The sequence below is a fragment of the Ambystoma mexicanum genome, chromosome 8 (assembly GCF_040938575.1).
Source record: "Ambystoma mexicanum isolate Mex_15411 chromosome 8, UKY_AmexF1_1, whole genome shotgun sequence".
Classification (NCBI taxonomy): domain Eukaryota; kingdom Metazoa; phylum Chordata; class Amphibia; order Caudata; family Ambystomatidae; genus Ambystoma; species Ambystoma mexicanum.
In genome coordinates, this window is record NC_090929.1 from 1,186,040,988 (window position 1) to 1,186,062,467 (window position 21,480).

The following is a 21,480-nucleotide window of genomic DNA, read 5'->3' on the forward strand; positions in this document are numbered from 1 at the left end:
CCAGGGTCTGCTGGTGCGAGCCTCAGCCGCATCCACATCCGTCCTCTCCCAGGACAGCCTACCCCCTGCGTTCGGGGAGAACTGACCTTTCCCTCCAGCACCCCCTCAATGTGGCTGTCATTGGGTCTGCTCCAATACACAATACACTAGGCCCTAATTCAAAGCTCGGGGTGACCATGGCATCGACGGGCTTCGGGCCAGGAGTGCACACAATAGCCCAGGCAGGGAAAATCCCAAAACCGCAAAGGTTTTAAACAAACTCATGAAATGGGCGCACAAAGCCCTGTGCGGGTGTGGTTCACGGCACCCCAAAAGGTACGAGCAGGGGCACGCGTTTCCAGCAACCGGGGAGCCTGCGTGGTTGCCATGACGAATGCTATCAATGACACCGTGGCCCAGAGAAAGAGGGGGGTTTATTGGCACCAGCTGCCCGAGTGCCTTTTCCAGCTTAGCACAACATGAGTTAATGACGTGTTGAGAGCAACTTCCAACAGCAGCATAGCAATGAGCACGGTCATAAACTGGCGGGCACCCATGCACACCTGGGAGTAAAACCATACCCAGTACCCAATGGCAATCACAGGGGGCGATTATAGATTCCAAACAGCCTGTCGGCCTTCTTAGAAATCGGGAACGGATATAAGTGAAACTATCTAAAAAAAACACCTGGTCTTGACAAAATGTAAATCCTGTGCCAGTGATAGTGGGCACGAAAAGACAGCCAAGCCCAGCACCCCACGGCACATAACCACCCCTTTAGGCACTTATGGACATTAGCTGCCCTGACTTCCAATGGACGTGAACTTATCACTGTGCACAGCCCAGTGCTGGACTGGCCCACCAGGACTTTCCCCGGTAGGGCTCGAGGCAGAAGGCCTCTTTTCCTGCTTTGGGGAAGGATCCATACTGGGAACGAATGGTTTGCTCTTCACAGACTGCTGCATTTCTCCCTGGGACCCGCAGGCTGTGGCTCACGTCTGCGCATGTGTGAGGGTTACTGCCTGGGGCCCGGCCTTTAGCAAACCGCACGTGCCCTATTGTCCATGTGACTGACTGCTCCTCATGTGCATGTGTGCAGGTGCAGCACAGACCGCTCGTGCTGAGTGCTGACCTTCCTCCAACGTCGAGGCGAGTTTAGCTGCCGCCTGAATCCGGATTCCGTTCCATGACAAGTCAACCAAACTCAAAAAGGTATAGGCATGTGCTGCTATGGTACAAACTATCTGTCTGCCAAGTGCTAAGGGTTTCCAGGGCCGAGCCAGCTCACTCCTACAGCTGTGCGCATCGAGATGGAATCTATGGAGTGAAAAGTGCAGGTTACAAAATGACTATTAATTATTTTGTTTGAGTGTGAGGTCACTGCCGCAAGTTGTTTTCACTCTAAATAGAGGCACCCCAACCATCATGTTAAAATGGGCTCCCACACATCTTCAGCCAGCTCTGCCCTTGTTCACTTAAGAATCCAGAAATCTCTTTCTAACCTTGGAGCTTACACCCCCTTCACAGGGCCTTCCTGTGACCTACTGCGCTGCTATCTGGGGGTTTACACCAAAGATAATAACAGCACATTTTCTTATAGCGCTTTTTACACCCATTTCTGTTGTTTTCTTAGCTTGGCAAGTAGCACGCTTTTTTATGGGGGGGGGGGTACTTTGTATATTGACGTTGGCACAGGGAGTATCGGCGCAGACAGTAGTCCTATCCGTGTCCTGCAGATGGCAATTCAGTACAGCAGCAAGCGCTTAACTCGCTGTGCAATCCGTGCAGCACGTCCTTGCAATGTCTTTCAGCTGTTTGACTTCTGATCCCCGCCTTTCTGTAACTGCCATGCTCAATAACCCCAGGGAAGGTTGGAAAGATTTTGCCAGCTGTTTTCAACATTCCTCGCAACATACATGGCATGAGTGACATGGTCATCCCGTGCTACAGCCAATACTTTACATGTCGGGTCTTGTAGTCTCATGTTTAGATTGAGAAAGCCAAACTACAAGTCCCAGAATGCAATATCAATTCAATGGCCAGCGCCAAGTGATGCAGTCCACCATGACACTGGCCATTGGACTCAGGCTACTATAATCCAACAGTTGAGGCATGCATCGCTGGTTCAATAGTGTGTGCAGGAGCAGCCCTGCAGGGGGGCGCACTGAATGTGGATGCATTCCTTTTGCCACGCCACTTGCTTGCTATGCCCTTCCTGGATTTTAATATCTCCACCAACCACCCTTGTACACACCACCAGTTCCCCTCCAGAGTGGCTGCCCTTGCCCCTCCTCGTGCCCCATGCAACCCTCCTGAGCCTCACGCTATCATTTCCCCCTCACATCAGTGGCGCTCCTGGACTGAGATTCCCTGGTAGGCCACATCACACTGGGCTTCTTTTGTGTGGCATTTCCACATTCTCTCAAAGGGAAACGGGTGGGCTTGCTGAAGATGTGTAATTTGGGGCCACTTTGAACATTATTTCCAGGGCCTCTTTTGCTTGCCAGTCCACCCCTTGCACAGCCTATATGAAGTGTGTGCCAACCAAGTGCAAGTGGGCATAGCCATGAATTGATGAGGACTTGTGTGTAATGCAGCAGACCCAGGCGCACCCAATTGCAAAGTGAAGCACGGAAAGCATGTAAGATTAATGACAGGCATTTTTTTTTCTCTGTAGTACCTGTCAGACCGTCAGTCCTGAGTCCTCTGCCAGTGCCAAGTCTGCCACTTTCTGGTTAGACCAACTGCACTGTAGTACGATTTTGTGCCAGCAAGGGAAGGGTGTATAGGCTTGGCCCATGCCTGGGCCTAGAGAGGGCATGTGAAATAAGAAAGTCACTGCTTAATCAATGCGCAGGCGTGGGCCTGGCTAAGTCAGCCTGTGCGCAGATCCAGCACCAGCAGCCTTGCAAGTTGCTACAGTGTTTTGCCCTGCGTGCGTGTGGCGAGTGCCCTGTGATTTACTGCTCAGGCCTAGCTGCATCTAATAATAGCAGCACCAGCAGCAGCCTGTATGGCTTAAACTTCCCGTGCACTGTGTGCATCATCATGTACCATTTTCTTTTCACTCACGTAACGTTTAACGTGAATGAAAATAAAATGATTCATGAAAAGAAAACAGAGGTGCAGGCTGAGCAGAGGCCTCCTTTCTAGGGGGGGGCCAGAGCAGGTTCTTGGAGGGGCCTGGCCCCCCTGGCCTCCCCGCTGGAGCCGGGCCTGCATTGAAGTCACCAGATCGTCGATTGACTATCATTTTGGCATGCTTTAGGGGTCTGTTTGCACAAAGCATGCCTCGATTCTTGCAGTTAATCAGGTGCTCCACAAACCCATCCCAGACATTATCAAAGTCCGTGATTATGACCAGTTCAGTGAGTTGGTGATGCAATGTAGTTAGGATGGCTTGATAAACAGCCATTAACTCTGCAACCTGACTACTTCAGGGTCCTATTTTCTAACCAGCAGAGGTTTCCAGGGTATCATTGACTGAGGCATTCCGAATGCCAGCCACCAATTCTTTTTCCCCCATTATTATCAACATGGTAGGATCACCCATCCACATAAACTGTGGGAATCCCCCGACACGTCTTCTTCAGAGACCTCGTGTGGGGAATTTAAGTACACCTCCATGTGGTTGTTGGTCATTACACTTTCGTCCTCAAGACAAGTTTTCTTGAGCAGAATCATGCAAGTCTGCCAACCCCTGGGCTAGGGGACTCTTCTTGTTTAAGCCATATCTGACCTCCACAGGAAAGCCTTGCATGTACAGAATCCAGGAAGTAATTCTGGAATTACTAACGTTCCCTGACTGGATTCTGTCACTTTGTAGATACTGCAAGGGTTGGATGAGGAGTCTCGGCAATGATGTGCACCCCCTGTATGAATGGGCAGTAATTCTTCAGCACTCGCACCGTTGCCAGGAATGCCTTCTCACAGTCATTGAATTTTTCCTCCACAGAGGACAAAGTCTTGTTTGCGTACGAGTTGACTGTTGACCTCGTCATGCTTTCATTACAATACCGCTGTTAGGCAGAGAACCCCATCTCCAAGAAGAACTCCTTGTTCTTCATGGGGTAAGCTAAACAAGGAGTCTGGGAAAGGCTTCTTTACGGTTCTTTAACTGCCTCAGATTGTTTTGGACCCCACTGCCACATGACTCTGGCCTTTAATAAATGGACCAAGGGTTGAGTGACCGTTGCAGTGTCTTCAATGAACTTTCGACTATAATTAGTAAGTCCAAGAAGGGTTCTTAATTCTCGCAGAGTTGTAGGGTCTTTTAATTTTAATAAGGCTTCCACCTTCTTCGCCTGAGGATTAAGACCCTCAGGTGTTATAGTGTGCCCTAAGAAGTTCACTTGGGTCTTACATCACTGTGCCTTCTGAAAGGACAGTTTTGCTCAGGCCTTCGGCAACTGGGTAAGAACATACCAGATTTCTGCTATATGTTCCTCCACATTTGAGCTCTTGATCAAAACATCATCCACATTGGCCAGGTTTCCCCTTTCACCCAAATCCGGTATGGCCTTTTGTAGGAAGATGCTGAACTCATTGCCAGAGTTTATGTATCCGAAGGGGGTTCGGGTCCACGTGTACTGCTGCCCCCCAAAAGGTAAAGGCAAGCTTGTACTGGTCTTCCCGACTCACGGGTTCTGTCCAGTAACCGTTGGTCAGGTCAATGGCGGTGTACACCTTTGACCCTTGGATCTGGGCCAGTTCCTGATCGATGTAGGGAAGGGGTCATCTTGACATGTGGACCCGTTTGCTCAACTCCCTCAGGTCTGCACATTGTCCCCATTGGCGGTTAGGTTTAAGGACCCTCAGTACCGGATTGCTGAAGGTACTGTGGATTGGACGAATTATCCCACGGGATTCTAAAGTTTTAATAATCTCAGTGAGTGACTTCATGGATGTGAGAGGTAACCGGTATTGTTTCACAAATACGGGAGCCATCTCGGGGTCTGTGGAAATGGTGGTTGAATGAATGGATGTGCGTCCACAGTCATATGAGCCCACTTAAAATATATCTTGGAATTCCAGGAAGACCTGTTTTAGCTTTTGTCGGTGCTCCTCTGTGTCGCAGGCATCAGCAAGATCGATCCTTTCCTCGACCATCTGCTTGAAATCTGGAAAGACCTCAGCCTTGGCAGTTTCAGCGGTATCCTCCAGTTTGGTGGAGAGATCTTTTGATGGTGTTGACCTGGACAGGGGATCCAAGGTAGTGGTCCTTGACTCTGAACACTACGACCTCCCTCCTAATGTCACAGGTCACCTCTTCCACACCTTAGGGGCCGGAAGAGTACACCAGGAAATTCCCCCCGTGCCTAGTAAAAATCTTTTCTGGAGGAATACCGTCACTGATGTCGACAATCGTTTGGGATTGGGTCCCATGATTTCATTACCTAAATCAATAGAATAATGTTGGGCATCAGTCGCCATTCCAATAAAGGTGTCTGCACTATAAGTGATACTTCTAGGGTCACTGTTATCCACCAATATTCAAACGGTGTTATGTTGTAGGTCTATTTTTTTCTGAATGTCCGTCAGACTTCGAGCAGACTCTTGTCTGGTTTCATGAGACTCAATGTTTCTTCTGATTTTGGACTGGTGTAAAATGTTAGGGTGTTCCCTTCCAGTGTGGATTGCCACTATAAACTGGGAGGAAGGTTGATTTTCAAGAATGGAGAAGGGTTCCCATCACCAGTTTTTTCTCCTACAGAGATGACAGTGATGTCTGGCACTTGGTTCTTTTTGAAATGGAACGCTACATTCTCAGAGCATTGATCAATTACATGACAGGTACCATTCAAGCTCACATAATTGGTACTCATTTTTTATTTGATGGGGCGGTTACTCCAAGTCCAGAGGGCCTTGTTTACACAGTCGATCAGAGGTCAGACCTCCTCAGGAGATTGTTCCCCAGTAAACAAGGTGTGCCCTCTGGAGTCACAACGATCACCAGATGTTTCAGCTGGTGCCGTCCAATTTTTATGTCCAGATCCGCAGTCCCTTCGGTGGAAATATCATTCCTGTCAAAATTTTGAAGTTGTCTAGGAAGTGGTGCACTCCCCCTGTCCTGAGTTTAGTTGGTCAAAGGCCCTTTTTGACAGGAGGGTGGCTTGGGATCCAGTATCCACCAGAGGTGATAATTCACACTGATCCTGCACCTTGACCGGTGCATAAAATCAGCCTTTTTTCTCCTTGAAGGTGCAAAGAGAGTGAGTTATTAGACAGCCCAGTGGTCATTTCCTTAATATTGAACTCACACACTAATTTTCTGTGTCGGAGTTCAGGAATCTGGAAAAAACACTTTGCAGCTCGCAATGGGAGTTGTTGGGTGATCCTCCTTTTCCCCAGCTCCTTGGCTGTCTCCAGTTACCTGGCAACAGTTCTCAGAACCTGTTAAGAGAAAGGACACCCCCTCCGTTTCACTTCTTTTTGGCTGACATGTTTGGGGTTGAAGAGTTTCTGGGTCAGTCTCCAAACTTACCCTGTCCCTCTCAGGGTCTTTTGGGACCCATTTTTCTTTGGGAGGGAGCACCCCCCTGTTTTTGAAAGAGAAGGTCTGCCTACCTTAATCTTCCAGGAATCCTTCGCTTTCAAAGGGGATAATGCGGAGTTCCTCCACAAAGTGGGTTCTTCTTTGGCCTCTGGAAATTCCCCCCATAATTTTCCATCCTGAATCTCCCTTCTCCCGGGTTCAGGGATCTATTGTCCTGGAACCGAGAAGAGAGAGGAGGATTGTTTTGGAAGTTCTGGTTTGGTGGATACCTGGGAAAAAAGTTTAGATTGGGAGGTGGAATGATACGTCTCTCCGGCGGGATGTTTCCCGGGGCAGTACTTACCAGATTAGTTCTACATACCCCAGGATTGGTTTATAGTACCCTTAGTTCCTAGGACGTATATATGTGGCAGTGTCGGAGGGATCATTGTTCTGGGCCCCCGCCTTACTACCATTCGATTGGGCCGGGGGTAGGGAGTCCCTTCTACTTTCCCTTTTGCTTGTTGGCAGGAGGGTTACTTTTAGGCCCCCATCTCCAGATCCAATGGAGGGGCAGTTTTTACCTTTGCAGCAGTAGGGGTGTTAGATGGTTTGGGGGTTTCGACAGTATTTTTACTCTCAGCAGGCTTTTGTACCTCATAAATCCTGGTGGTCCTCAATCCAGGGTACTATTCTCGCAAAAGTCACATACCAACTGAGTCATTATGTATTTGGTGAGAGCATGGAATTATGTAGTTATGAACTGCCTACTAATGGTGTTCACCCACCGGGAAGTCAGCGCAAATGCCTGCTTTAACTGCTGCACAAACTCCCAAGGCGCCTGATCTTCCCCACACTGCTAGTTATATGCAGCCTTACAGGCCTCTTGTGGGTTCGTATGGTTGGAAAAAAGTCTCAGTATGGCTGCCTTTTAAGTGGACCATTTATGATGGTCCTGGTCCTCCAGTCCTGCAAAGAAACTATAGTACTCGGGTGAGAACATCCATTTAGCAAATGCTATACATTTCACATCGTTCCTGATCTGGAATGATGCCATCATCTGCTAATAAAGTTCCAGGTGCTCCCTTACCGAATACTTAGCATTCTTGTGGTATGGGGTCAGGAAGCTCTTTATAGCTTTGATGTGTCTTATTGGGTCTTTGACAAAACCTTTTCTTTGTTTCCCTGTATTTCTCCTCTTCTGCACCAGAGTCCATTCACCTTCAGACTCAGAACTGCTACCGGTACTCCATTCCCGGTCTTCTAGGCGCTCCCAGTCTCTATGAGACTGAGACTATCTCCAAGAACCACAGGGTCTGAACTCCTCTCACCTGGACCAAAGTGAACTCTCAGGGTCACTCTCCCTGGAGTTCCTTTTAGGCTCAGGATAGAACACAGGGAGTCTGGGGGAATTCCCCTTTCCCCTAAATACAGAGGTTTTTAGAATGTCCTTCCTAGGCGGAGGGTCTGGCTTTTCTCCTTCAGCAAAGCGGGCAAGGTTGTCTCTTTGTAGTCGCATCTTCAGCCAATCTAAATCCCTGACTTTCTCCTCATAAGAGTTTTCATGGTATGAAGTACTTATTGTATTATTCCTTACTTCCCAGGACACACTGTCTGTGCACTTTCCCTTCTGTGTGGAAGAGATGAATACTCACCAATCTCAGACAGGGCTGGCCTTCATGTCACCCTGTGCTTGATAGGTGGCATGCAGGAGGTTGGTTACCATTTATGCACAAGAGGTTAATGAATGGCATGAGGCCCCTGTTGGGAAGGGCGCCTCATCTTGATGAGTGGGCCTTGTCCCATATCCTGATTGGTCAGGGTGCCTCGGGTCCTTTTCATAATTTTTGATTTCCTTGGTGAGGCTCTCACACCCGTGTCTCTTTACTTATTTGCGGTTGGTAGTCAGAGAGCTGGCTTTTTAATTCTAACACTAAGACCTGATTAATCTCATGCACCCTGCTCTGTGCTACCAATCCTTTGTTTGCTGCACCTCCTGCTGAAGTGTTTCATTCTCCCTCTGTGAGCCTTGTAAGCTGCGTGCATATTCAAGGCACTTTTCCTGCAGGAGAAGAATCTCTTTCTCTTGTTCAGCCTTACATTATTTTACTGCCTCTAATAGTTCAGCTTCCATTTGCCTCACTCGCTCTAACAACTCATTCCTCTCTTCTCGATTTCTGGTCAGCTACTGAGAACCTGATTGTTCCTTTCCTACCCCCATTTCCAACTGAATTATCCTCTCTAATAGGATGTTGTTATCCTGATTCAAGAGGTATTTTTCCTAAACCAGCTGCAGCCTTTGTTGTTTCAGAGTACTTACCTGCTGATGTATCTGATTAAAGTCATGTTGGGAATCAACCTCTTTGAGAATTGACTATTTTCTGTTTTCAATTGTTTTATATCCGATTGGAATGTGATAATGTCCTCCAAAAAGACTTCTATGAGAAGACTGGTCATTTTGCTTGTGTTGAAGTGCACTCACATTTTCTACACTCTTTTTGTGAATTCTTCAGTGCAAAAAAAATGGGTTTCACGCTCTGCACTCTCTTGGTGCAGTGTTTTTAACTCAGCCTCGAGGTGTTGAAGCAGATCCTGGGCCTGTGACAGGTCTCCAGCCTGACTCATCCTACTAGCCTCACTATTTTGCCAACGTTCTTCTACTAACAGCAAATGAAAATATAACTGAGCAGTTAGCTGAGCCATTTGTATCCGTTCATCAGAAGCAGTTGTGGTCATATAAAATGCTTCAAGTGCTGTGTGCAATATTCCGGCTTCAAGCCAAATATCATTGCTTTCTGAGGTAACCTCCCGCACAATTCTGGTTTGCCAGTTTCCTGCATCATCCTCAACCCATTCTCCTGTGAGAAATAATGTAGTTAGGAGATGCTCCCTGGCTTTCCCAATCTGTACAGTAGTCATTTTCACAATTGGCTTTTTGCACTTTAATAAAACTTTCTTTCAGCAGGGGCAAAATCACCCTGTTCCTCCTTGATTTCCTCACTCAAATAAATTCTTACACACTCTCTTTACCTATACACCTCCCTGGAACTCAGGAGTCGAGTCTTAAGGCACTTTAACAAAACAAAGGTGACTTTCCCTTCACCTTAATGCAATTGCATCAAAATTAATGGACTGTCACAATGTACTTGTCATGGGTCAGGAATAGGAAGCTAAATCCCTGCCCAAGCCCCCGATTTGTAACACTTTATTGAGAAGCCACCCTCAACACGGGGAGTTCCTTCCCTTCCCACTCATGTGGTTATACAACAAACTGTTTAACAGATTCTTGTTTTAGCCCCATCTCAGACACATTTCATGCCCCTTGGATCCATCTCCCCAGAGCTAACAATGAACCAAGAACCAGGTAACTATACAGGAAATGTACTGGTATTTATTTAAATGAAAAATAATCGAAATTAGCACGAAAATGTCAAAAACCACTTTATCCGTGGCACAGCACAATCAACTTCTCTCAGCATAAATAAATCACAAATGTGAGTTAAAAAGAACAGAATCACAATTCTTGCCTTTCTGAAAATTTTACTTGATGAAATAATTACACTGATCAATGACTAAGGCCCGTATGTAATGTGCGATTTTGATTTTCCTGCAGGCCTAAAAGGGTAGCAGTAGGATTTCAAGATTGGTAAAAATTCATATGGCAATTATAATTCGCCCACACTGTTGGTATAAAATAAACACAGGGTGATGTATTGCTTTGTTTTTCAGACCCCCCCGCCCCTGCTTTGGTCTATGCTGGGAAGTCCGACAGAAAAACTGGAATGTTTGGGGAGTTTTGGATTTCAAACCCCCCCCCCCTTACTGAAAGGCCTGTGTTGGAGACGCTGGATAAAAAAGTTGGACTGATTTAAGAACAAAGACACCCCTCTTCCTTAAGAAGTCAGGGTCAGCTGGATAACAAGGATTACCCAATTAATGTATAGGCCATAGTTTTCAGCACAAACGTTGACGTGAGTTTTGTTAATTTTGAATTTTAGCAAAGTTCACCCTGTAGTGTTCTGCCAAATGGGGAATTAATACATATTTTTGGTTAAATACGCTAAGGATCTGCACAGTTTTGCCCCCCTGCCCGCTATAAAGTGAAGGAATTCAAGGCATGCAGACTACCCCACCTTTTGGTTTGCGAGGGCTCAGTTCTACTTACATAGCAAGCCTGTGTTTAAGGTTCAGGCAAGCCAACTGCACACTCTGGAAAGATAGGGCAGGGGTCTGGTCACTCCACTCTCAAAGATGGCCTCCCACTCTCCACCATGGGACCCAGTCAGCCTTCCTAAAAATAGACAGATCCACCAGATGCACTCTCAGCAATCTCCTCTAGAATCTCCTTACAGCGGTCAGATGGCATGTTTCAGCAGCCTTCCTGATGGTCTGTCTCTTGTCTGTCTGTTTCTCTCCTTCCCCTTTTTCTCTGTCTTTGATGTCCTACTGCAGTACCCCTTATATAAAATCGATGACACCACCAATTATACAATCTTGGGTAGGTACCCTGAAATAATCCCTGCCACGGGGATTGGAAATTACCCTTCTCTCTCCTCCCAAACCCAGCCTCCAAGTAAGGATAGGTTTAGGGGTCTGGAGTAACATATGGCAATTCCCATTTGCCATTGCCATTTGTTATCCTTTCAACTTTTTGGCAAAAAATTGTTTTATATCACAACTTCATAATTTTACAAGCAACGGCCATTTTAAACATATTTTCTGCTTCAGCTAATCCTGGGGAATTAGGTGAGCCAACCACCAAATCCGTATCATGTAGCATGGCCATGTGGCACCTTTCTGCAGTTTCCATAAAAAGCTCAGCAGTTATGAATATGTAAATTATTAAGCATATCCCTAATTTCATTTTCCACCCGCTCGCCAACTCTCACATTTGGACCATGTTCAGATCAGGCTGAAACACATTTTAGATAGCTATTACAGTTCCATGAGGCGCACGTGGAAGCATTTTCTTATCCCCAAAATCGCCTGGAAATTACATAAAAAAAAGAAATCCACCTGCCTTATGGTTGCTGAGAAAAAGGCCTAAATGATAATAGTCCTTTTAAATTAATTGTGAATCTTCATGTGGGACAAATGGCCCAGACTGCTGCCTTCCGGCCATTTGTTTTCACTGGGTCAGCCTGTGCCCCAAGTTTTTTTTTTGCATCAGTCTCCTTTGTCCTGGAAGCTTGCCATTTGGAGTGGGTGCTCCCATTTTCACACATATTAGTTGTGCGACCAGCCAATGGTGACTTTTCTTGAGGTCAATGCTTTCAGAGCCAGCAAATCTGGAGAACACTGAATTTCAACACCTTTAGCAGGAAATGTTAGTGTGGTTGGTCATTAGATGGGAGATGTGACATCCAGGCTGAGAGCAGGAGTTTTCCTTGTGAGGTTTTGCCCTCAGCCAGCAAAAGGGACTGCCTTCAGCTGACATTTTCAATGAAGACTAAGTGGCTCTTCAAATGTCATTGGAGTTTTGTAGGTGAAACATAATAAGCAGTGATTTTGGTCAACCCACACATGGTTTGTTTTCCTGACATTTTTCTGTGAGCAGTGATATTTTACTTTTTAAAACTGTTTATTTGCACGCACCTGTCCAGGCCATTTTTATTTTCAGTGTGTAACAATCCTGTTTTCCACGTGACAATGATCTTTCATTCCTCCTTTTGTAAATTAAAATGCTGCTTGTTAATTGGTAATGACAGGTAGGCCCTTTCCACATGGCTCTTTAATTTTACTTTAAAAACAACAACAAAGTCCATGCCGGTTTTGTTTCAGTGTTTAAAATGCCTGCCATTCATGTGAAAGGGACTTCAGTTTGGGGCCTTTAAATGCACCCCACACCTACTGAAACACTAGTGTAGGAGCGCAATACAAATAAAATATATCATACTGGCCGTTTCTCCTTCTGTACCTCGTAGACACTTCATCACAAGCATGCATCTCCACCTTACCTGAGCTCACCTCTGGTAGTTGTGGGGCTCAGCTCCCCTACAGCCTCATCTTCTCCATCTTTTTTTTTTTTGCTCTCCCTTCTAATCGTTGCCAGCCTCCTCCTGGGAATTCCTTTGCTACTCATTGGTGGTTCTCTATATTTCCTTCTTCCTCTCTCTCCCCTGAAAGACTCCTCCAATCCGAGACTCCTTTTCCAACTTAATGTTCTACGTTCTTTATCCGTTCCTCCTCTGTTTCCACCAACTACTCTTTCTTGCTGCCTCCCTCCACATCCTATGATTGTGGAGGCTGTGAGGAGGCTCAGAGTGGATATGTTATGAGAGGACTGTGTGGGTTGCGTGCCTTAAAGAGAAGGCCCAGAGTATGGCATGAGGGAGCTGTGGAAAGGTATTAGGGAAACAGGCTGTGAAATAGGTCAAATAAATAGGTGTGCAGAGCATGGTCGATGATATGAGAGGGTTGAGTGTGGAGGAGTGGTATTAGGGAGGAAACCCTTGGTGGTGGTGAATTGAGTGACCTGCAAGTTGAGGGTTATTTGAAGGTGACCAAGAGTGAAATAAATGATACAAGGGCAGTCTGTAGATGAGAAGAATTGCACAAAGATGCTTTAGAGCAGGCGTACTGTGGGGAAGCAGGAGGTGATGTAAGTGGAGTAAAACAGATAAAAGTAGAGGATTTAAGGAGCATCATTAAGGAAACTGATCGCTGAGAGAAAGAAACAAGGGCCTAAGAGCGAGAAAGGCATTGAAGATTCTGCGGATGCAAGAGGTGAAATGAGGGATTGAGCCTTGAAGGGTTTATTTCAGAGAACTCAGGGTATTGCATTAGGAAGTTTAGGAATGGAAATGGAATTGAATGCGAGTCAGGGAGTCGATGGGGCCAGGAGTGAAGAATAAAGTTAGAGTAGGGTTGGGCAAAAACTTTATGGGCAAAGCAACATTGGCAAATTCACCCTAAATGTTGCTTTGTCTATTCCCATGAAAAGAAGAAAAGAAAAAAAACACATTGTGTGTCGGGGGACAGAGTGGGTCCAAATCGAATTCTGTGGAAGTAAAACATTTTGTATTTCATTTAGGAATATGGGGTCTATGATCATTTTGGATGCAAAAATACTACAAACTCACAACTAGGCTAGGGAATATGTAAGTGGTGGGTTTGTTTTTTGGGAGGGGGTACGGGACTCTTTAGTGGCATTAGGAAGATAGTCTTATGATTGTGGAATAGAAATTCATAGGATGGGAAGAAATGATTGACAGGGAGGAGTGGGTGAAATCAGCAGGTCTGAAAGTGAGAGCCGTGATATGTTATTGAGCTTTTAAAAGCACACTGCTTTAGGGAACCTCTTGTAGAGGAGATAAGTGAGAGCAGAGAGTGACAGAAGTGAAGAATGGAGGGCATCACATGAGGAGGGGCTTAGAGTTTGGAGGGCATTAACGAAGGGTTGAATGAAGCGATCGTAGGTGAGAGGGATGTAATTATGATATGCTAAGGTGGGAGGATATTATTTTAGGCAGGCGAGAGTGAATAACGGAGGGTGAGAGTAGTGAATGTATAACGAGGCGGCTGAGACTTAATGAAATGATGGGGTGATTGTGAAGGAGCAAGGTAAAGTTGAGGGGCCTTTAGTACTGACGAGAACATGAGGGAGCTGAGTGTGGAGTGCTGAAATGAGTGTCTGGTAAGTGAGTGGTGAAATTGGGGGGTTGAGTGGAGTGATATAGGATAGTGGATGGACCCTCTATACCTTTTGACGTCATCCATTCAAGTCTGCCAAATCTGTTAATGATTTGAACACACCAAATTTGGTAAACGTACAAGGATGTTATGATGTTAAAATTACTTTTTTACAATCCGTTTTCCATAGACCTTAAAAATGCAGCGTTTCTCGTAACAAACACGTAGCCCTTGCCTGGAACTCGTTCATGTCACACGCATTTTGAGATATTCACTTTTCAAAGTCAATAAAAATTCTGTTTTCCAAGTTGACCACTCTGCCAGGCAGTAATGCTGGCAGCATTGCTATTCTGTATTACTGTTGGCACTATATTGCTGTCATATGTGAATTCTGCATAGGTAAAAACTGCCACTGGAAATAAACAAGAAGCAATTACAGCTGAAGGAATACATAAAATTAGTAGGAAGCCTATTTTTCAGCATTTAGTGCAATGAACACTGGGTTTGATCATAACCTATGCACATCTCATGGGTTAGCGCCATGCACAAAAGTATATGTCTTCATGAATACTTAAGTGTTACGAGGCAACATTTTCACAGACCATGCAAGACTCAATCCGAGTCTCGGAGGAGCAAGGTAAAGTTGAGGGGCCTTTAGTACTGACGAGAACATGAGGGAGCTGAGTGTGGAGTGCTGAAATGAGTGTCTGGTAAGTGAGTGGTGAAATTGGGGGGTTGAGTTCAAGGATCCGTTCAAGGATTTTAGCTAAATATTTTGTGGGGCATATGGCTTGCCCTCTTCCCCTCTCGCCCGCTCATCTCTTTTGTTGAACCTCCACCCTACCCCCAGGCATCCCTGACCCGAGGTTAGTAGATGCAGATGATTGACCCCGGGTGTCTAAATCTATCTTCCGCTAATGGGGAGGACCTAAGGGCCAGTCGCCTTATCTCACTAAACTCCCTTTGGGACTTTCCAACTCTCCCTACACTCCAATGGTTAGTGTCCTAAAGGGAATGGGGATTGTGCCTTAAAAATGCACTGTTTGATTCAGGCGCCATCTAACTTGCTCACTCTCACTTTCGACTCTCCACCCCCCTCACTCCTCGCACTAATCTACTAACACTTCCATGCTCTCACTCCTCCTAGATCTTGCCTCTACTTACTATTACCTCCTCCACGCTGTCACTAGCGCCTCCATTCTGCCTCTTACTCAGTCACCATCCTTTCACCCAGCAATCATTCGCTTCACAATCACTCATTACACTATCTGGTCTAGACAATCGCCACACAAACACCACACACACTCACGCTGTAGAACCACTTCCACACTCTAGCAAATACCTCACCTGCTCCACAAGTCGCCTCCACAGTCTGCAGCTCCTTCAGTCAGGTGGTCTCTTGGTCTTCAACCACCTCCACCTATGACCACACCCGAGTAGCCCTCACTTGCTGCTGTTTCCTAATCATATCCCCCCTTTTCTTGGCACAGATTGGGTCCCTTTCCCTAGCAAGTCTACCCCTAGTTTCCCCACCTGGGATGAGTGTGAAAAGTGCAAAGTCAAAAAGTGGGCTATGCCGCGCCCACTTTTCCAGTGCAGGCTCGTAACATAATGAAGCTGTATGCCTTGGAGGGCAATTGTTCATGATCATGTTATGGGACTCTGTCCAGCCTGGTTCCAATTAAAGTTTTTTGGCGGAGGGTGGGTATGTTTTCCATTTCGTTCTCTCGTGGTCTATGGGGCCTTTATGTTGCTGTGCAGCCTTGCTGGTGTAGAATGGCAGCTACACAAGGTCTTGCGGTCCCATTCATGCAGGGGCGTTTTTCTTGTGCGGCTTGTTTTGTCCTGACCGTGGATCAGCGAAGTACCAGAGTACTAGCAGTAAATGAAAATAATCCATCATTCTCTTTTGGAGATATTTTATATATGGCAGTATTTTCTATTTACCGCATGAAGTATCATTAGCAACCTGTGCAGAATGAATGTGAATATGTTGTAACAGAACATTAGTAATACAAACAACAGCTCCATATTTGTCCTCAAATTATCCGATATCCCATTAACACTGCTTCCGGTACGACTGCACATCTACCCTTTACACTGCGTATTTGGAGTCCACACCCTTCTGTTTACAAATCCCCCAAAGAAATTAACGCTCTTCAATTTGTGACATAATGTCCTCTCTTGTACTTCTAAAGCTCCATGCTAGATATGTGTATATAGTGGTAAAGGGCTACACAAATACCCAAAAATACTAATTGCATTCTAAGGAATTTGATCGATTTCCCTACTCTCAACATTCCAAGGTGCTAATAGGAGTTACTTTCAAGTTGCTTTGTTGTTATACACAGTTCATACAAGAGGCAAAATAAATCAATAGAATTTGTTTAACCATTAAATAAAAGTTAAACATTTTTGCCAATAATTATGCTGAAAATGTCTACAAGTGACGACTGGTTTTCATTTAATACATAAGTAGCTGCATACAATTCTGAGAGTAATATTCGGTGGAGCTGCGAATTGGAAAAGGTCTTATCAAGTGAAAGGTTACATTTTTCCATCTCTAGAGGTCCATTAGGTACAGGGCACGTACACAGTCGAAACCTGGGGGCATTGACTAGGGCAGCCAAAACGCAATGGCAGAGTTCCTATACCAACAACATTCTGGCAGTGCACCATGGGGATGCCTCAGGAGTGCCCGAAGCAGGGAGGCACAGCAGCAGGGAGCAACACATACAGACCAAGCGCTAAATTAGTTTATGGGTGAGGAGGTAAGCAAGGGGTAAGCAGGGCATAGGTTCCTGCAGAGGAAAGAGAAAAGTGAAGGAAACGCAGGCCTCACACAATTCCATCTGCGTTTGGAACGGAGCACAAGCCAAAGTGTAAATGGAGGCAAAGAGGCAATGACGTTTCAACACTGGCATAAAGTTAAGCTTGCGTGGTAGTACTAGCACTTTAACACAGAACCATAGGAAATGAGTGTCCTGCTGCCAACAATAGCATGGAGTGTTTTGCCACCTGGGTACTAGAGCACATTATACAATTTGCGACAGTTCACTTGCAATGCTCCTCTTCCATCACATTAGTTTCTATGATCATAGCCTTTTAGCCATTGTAGCGGCTTTCCATGGGATTGTGCACATGAACAACATCCACCCCAGTGTAAATTACAAGTGCACAACAACTACTGGTGGCTTGACCGTCACTGGAAGAAATAAAATGAGCTTTCAGGTGATATTACCTACAGCATAACATTGGTGTGGAGCTGGTAGCTTAACATTGGTGTGGAGCTGATGGGAACCTTTGGAGGAGGCGGGGCCAAGGGACCAAACTGGCGGCCATGCACTGTGAAACTGGAGTAGTAGAAATGACACCAATAGTGCATTTTATGGTCTGCCCCAACAGAGATTTTCTTCTACATCTCCTAATGGCTAGACCGACAAAGATATTACCCCGATTAGCTTTTGTAGTGGGGCCATCAGGCCACAAACCCACTTAAGCAACTTCCAATCGCAGAACCGTTACTGTTGAGGACATATGAGAGCACCTGAAAATGTCAGACTCATTTCGAAAGGGATGTTCTCCTCAAATGCAGTAGCAACAGCCATCAAAATAATGAATGCACACACTGAACAAAGCACGTAGATATGAGCCACTCGCTGTCTGATGCGCTCTTTATTTTCAGTTTATCCAATACCATACATATATCAGAGTAGACTGACGTACTCTTATAGTAGTCGCTTCACTGTTAACAAAAACTAAAAACCGTATGAGCACAATAAATATCAAATCATTCCTTTAAAATATATAAATATAAAACTTCCATCCTCATTTCAGAAAAAGGTTTTTGAAAACTGGCTGCCATTCCCACTCTGCATTGGTTCGAAGGGTTCATCTTCGGCAGACATCACCTCAGGTCCAGCACTGTTATTTTAATGTCTTTTACAACCACATGTTTACAACTCTGTAAAGAAACAATTTTAAATGAATAATTTTTTTAAATTACATTTTCACTCTGAAAAACAGTGCTTTGAAATGACAGTCTTAAAAGACAATCGACACCCTATTGAGGCCAACGGCATCCACTGCGCATACTATTCTTAACACAATGGGGATAAGGAACCCAAAACGCTACTGAGGTCTTCAACTAATGCCTATTACTCTAATAAAGAGGTTGTGGTTCAAGATGAAAAAAACAAGTGCGATGGGCATTTCACAGAACAGTTTCTAAACTACAGTAAGTGTGGCCGGGCCAGTAACGTGGACTTGTTGGGAAGGGACAGGAACCCCTTCTCACTTGGTGGTGGGAGGACTACCAAGGAAAGTCACAGCCAGACCCTTTCCCTTGTGCCAGCATGTGTCTTTGCAGCACGAGCATGTCTAACACTGTACCTTCTATACTGGATGCTTGCCGGTGTTTATTTCTTTCAAAACCTAGGTGTTAACCCAAACGGACCAGCACTCCAGCAACACATGGCATCCGCAAAGTGAGAACAGAGACCTGGACCAGACTGTGTGACAACAACCCTCCAGTGTTCCTCGCTCCGCCAGCAGAGGGAGAGGGGACACGGCAGCACAAATCCTACACGGCTGCAGGCGTAGCCGCATCACAGTGTACAGTACTGGTGGCAAACACACACAGCCGGCAGGCAATACGCAAGACCCTCAAGCACTAAAACAATGGGCACAGTCTCCCCTCATACACTTGACTTACAGTAGGGGAGAGTGAAGACCCAGGCCCCTAAAATGAACTTGGACATTCAGCTTCCTTTCCCGGGCCGACATCCCTATTCCATGGCAGGCCGGCGTGGAGAAAGTGGGCGGGCTTAGCCCACTATTTGGAAACTGATTCTCATACTTCCTTGCTGGGGAAACAGGGCCAGATTAGGCCGAGACAACAGACGAATCATAGGATAGCTATGGGGATAAAAGTAAGCCCAGGAAACGGGGATGACCAGTGAGCATCTCTATCCCAGCACAGTTAGGATACTCGCAAGACAGCCCACCAACGGTGGGAGGGCATATTCTTTTGCCGCTTTCACATTGATCTTTTTTTATTACAAAATCGATCTAGTCATAAGTTTGGATGCTCCTGTCCTGTCTCACCCCGGCTCATTTATTTTTCACACTGTAGGGATTTACCATCACAGGATCTGCCCATCTTATCTCCTTGCTTTATTGTCCTGATGAAGGCTGACCACACTGGGTGCACACAAACTGCTCTTTTTGAGTCCGAAACACATTGTGTCGACTATAGGCTCTGTTCTTGAAGAAATACATTAAATGTACAATATGTTGTGACATGAAACAAGAATTAAGAGTTACTATCCCATGATTCATGTATGGCGCTTCCTAATCATCACAATGTACAGTGTTTGACTTTATGTTACTGATGTATATGGGGTTATGTTTGTTCCTGAATATACACTTTGTCGTTTGTTTTATTGTGGAACTATATCTACGTTCTGTGGCATCCTGTTTTGCAGGGTGAAAGACTACATGTGATATACATGAGATTATGTTTTCGTGATTGTACTATATTATAAAGAGATTTATTCTTTGGTAATTTTGTGTATGGGTTGTATGTAATTTCAGTACAGCCCCCAAGTCTATCCAAACTCAGCATCCTGATCAACTGTTCGTAGTATAACCCAGGAAACAGGAAATTGTGGGTTGTTCGGGTGAGGTCAGAGGAGGAGGTGTCAGACCAAGAGACCAGCACGCAGAATAAAGGAACAGTGGATTGTGACAGCGATGTTTGGAAAAGATTAAGTATTGGATATTGAATGAAAGTGGAACTGCAGTGTGAGAGTATGCATGACTGTTGCAAGTGAAATTGGGAAACTTAGTGTTAAGGGTGATTGTGAAGTGGATGGTACGGAGTTAAAAGGATGGTGTTTGAGTAGTTGGATGGCAGGAGAGCGCAGCAGTGTGGAGGATGGAGCAGCAGTGTGGAGAAGGGAGTAGTAGTAGTATGGAGGAGGAAGGATTAATAACTATTTGTGAAAGGCATCAGAGGGACAGAGGAGAAGAGAGAGTAAAGGTGGAAGGAGTTGAGAGGGAGTGTAGAGGCAAATACTAGGGAGAGGAGAGAATGAGCATAAAAGGAAGCACTGAATCTTACAGGGTGCCTAAAAGGTACACTTCACAAATCCTTTAGAACACGAAAAATTTGGATTGAGTAGGGACAGATAGGAAGTCCCTCAGGGAGTCAGGAGACATTAAGGAATTCATCACAGTATAAGACAGTTTCAGATAAGGGGGTCAATATTTAGTAGCACTAACCTGGTGTTATGGATGTCTGGATTAGGGAGGGTTGTTATATAACAAGAGAGGGGGATAGTCCTTGGGCCCTTCGAAGGTCCAATAAACACCCTTAAACTGTCTTGAACTGTCTGAGACTTGGTGCATTGTTTGATCCATCCGTCACATAAGACCGACCACAGCTCAAAGTTAAAGGACACAGTCTACAACCAAAAGGGATCATTGTTGGCCACTCTGAAAAGATTACACATAGGCACTCACAGTTCTCCCAGGTTCCTGACATCTGGTACCTTGCAGGAAGTTTGTGTGCACGTGTTGACCAGGGCTTTAGTCACCTGGAGGTGGGATGACAATCTCTTTCTTTCAAGTCTTTTCTTGGTGGTTTCTTAGGCTGCAGTATGTGGTTTTCAAGTCCTGTCCCCTCCACCAAGAGTGGCTTGCAGAGGTCTGTACTAATCCCCTTTTCTGACTGATCAAGAGTCCTCGTCCCCCACCTGGCATAGGCTTCTCTGGGTTGGACTCCCAGGGAGATTTACTAGCGCTGATTCCGCTCAAGCCCTCCTGGTTCAAAAGGAATTTTCCTGATACTGTCCAACTGCAAACCCTACTGGAGTCTCCTTGGTACAGTCTCTTAACAAACCTCACTGGCTCGGTTGCTCAGGAGCTTCTTTTGTGAAGTCTCACAATGACCCCTCCCGGTTCACATTTCTCAGGCTCTCCCCGGCGCAGCCCCTCAATGAGCACTCCTGGCTCGGCAGTCTCCCTGGCACAGTCTCTCAAAGAGACAGGTTAATGTCCCACTAGACTTCAAGTTATGGCTCTCAACTAGCCTCTTCCTTTGCTTCTCAATCAGCAAGTTGTAAATTACCTTTTTAGACTTGCCAGTCCACCAACATTCAGATGATGGCTCCCAGCCAGTCTGTCTCTCTCCTTTCCTTTTGGTATTTAGGTATTTTGCCCTCCAAGCCTCTGGACCCAGGTTCACTTTCCAATCCTTCAGCCCTTGTGCCATGGCCATACCAAAGGTTAGGCCCAATTGCTCTCAGATCCCCCTCTATGTACCACTTACAGCCCCTGGCCCTTTTGGCTTGGCTACGGTGGTGTTCTGTCCTGGTCCACTCTGTTCACTG

General features: G+C 45.7%; 1 protein-coding gene across 7 annotated transcripts in view; it reads right to left on the reverse strand.

Annotated features, from left to right (window-relative positions):
* Positions 1-17,728: 17,728 nt before the first annotated feature.
* STAMBPL1 (STAM binding protein like 1) overlaps positions 17,729-21,480 on the reverse strand; it is a 580,481-nt gene continuing 576,729 nt past the window's right edge. For all 7 annotated transcript variants that reach the window (XR_011268690.1, XM_069611270.1, XM_069611271.1 and 4 more), the window contains one exon: positions 17,729-18,050. Coding sequence is in view for 6 of the 7 variants with exons in the window: in XM_069611270.1 (XP_069467371.1) it covers positions 17,994-18,050 (57 nt within the window). In the remaining variant the exon portion in view is untranslated. The remainder of the gene's footprint in view (positions 18,051-21,480) is intronic.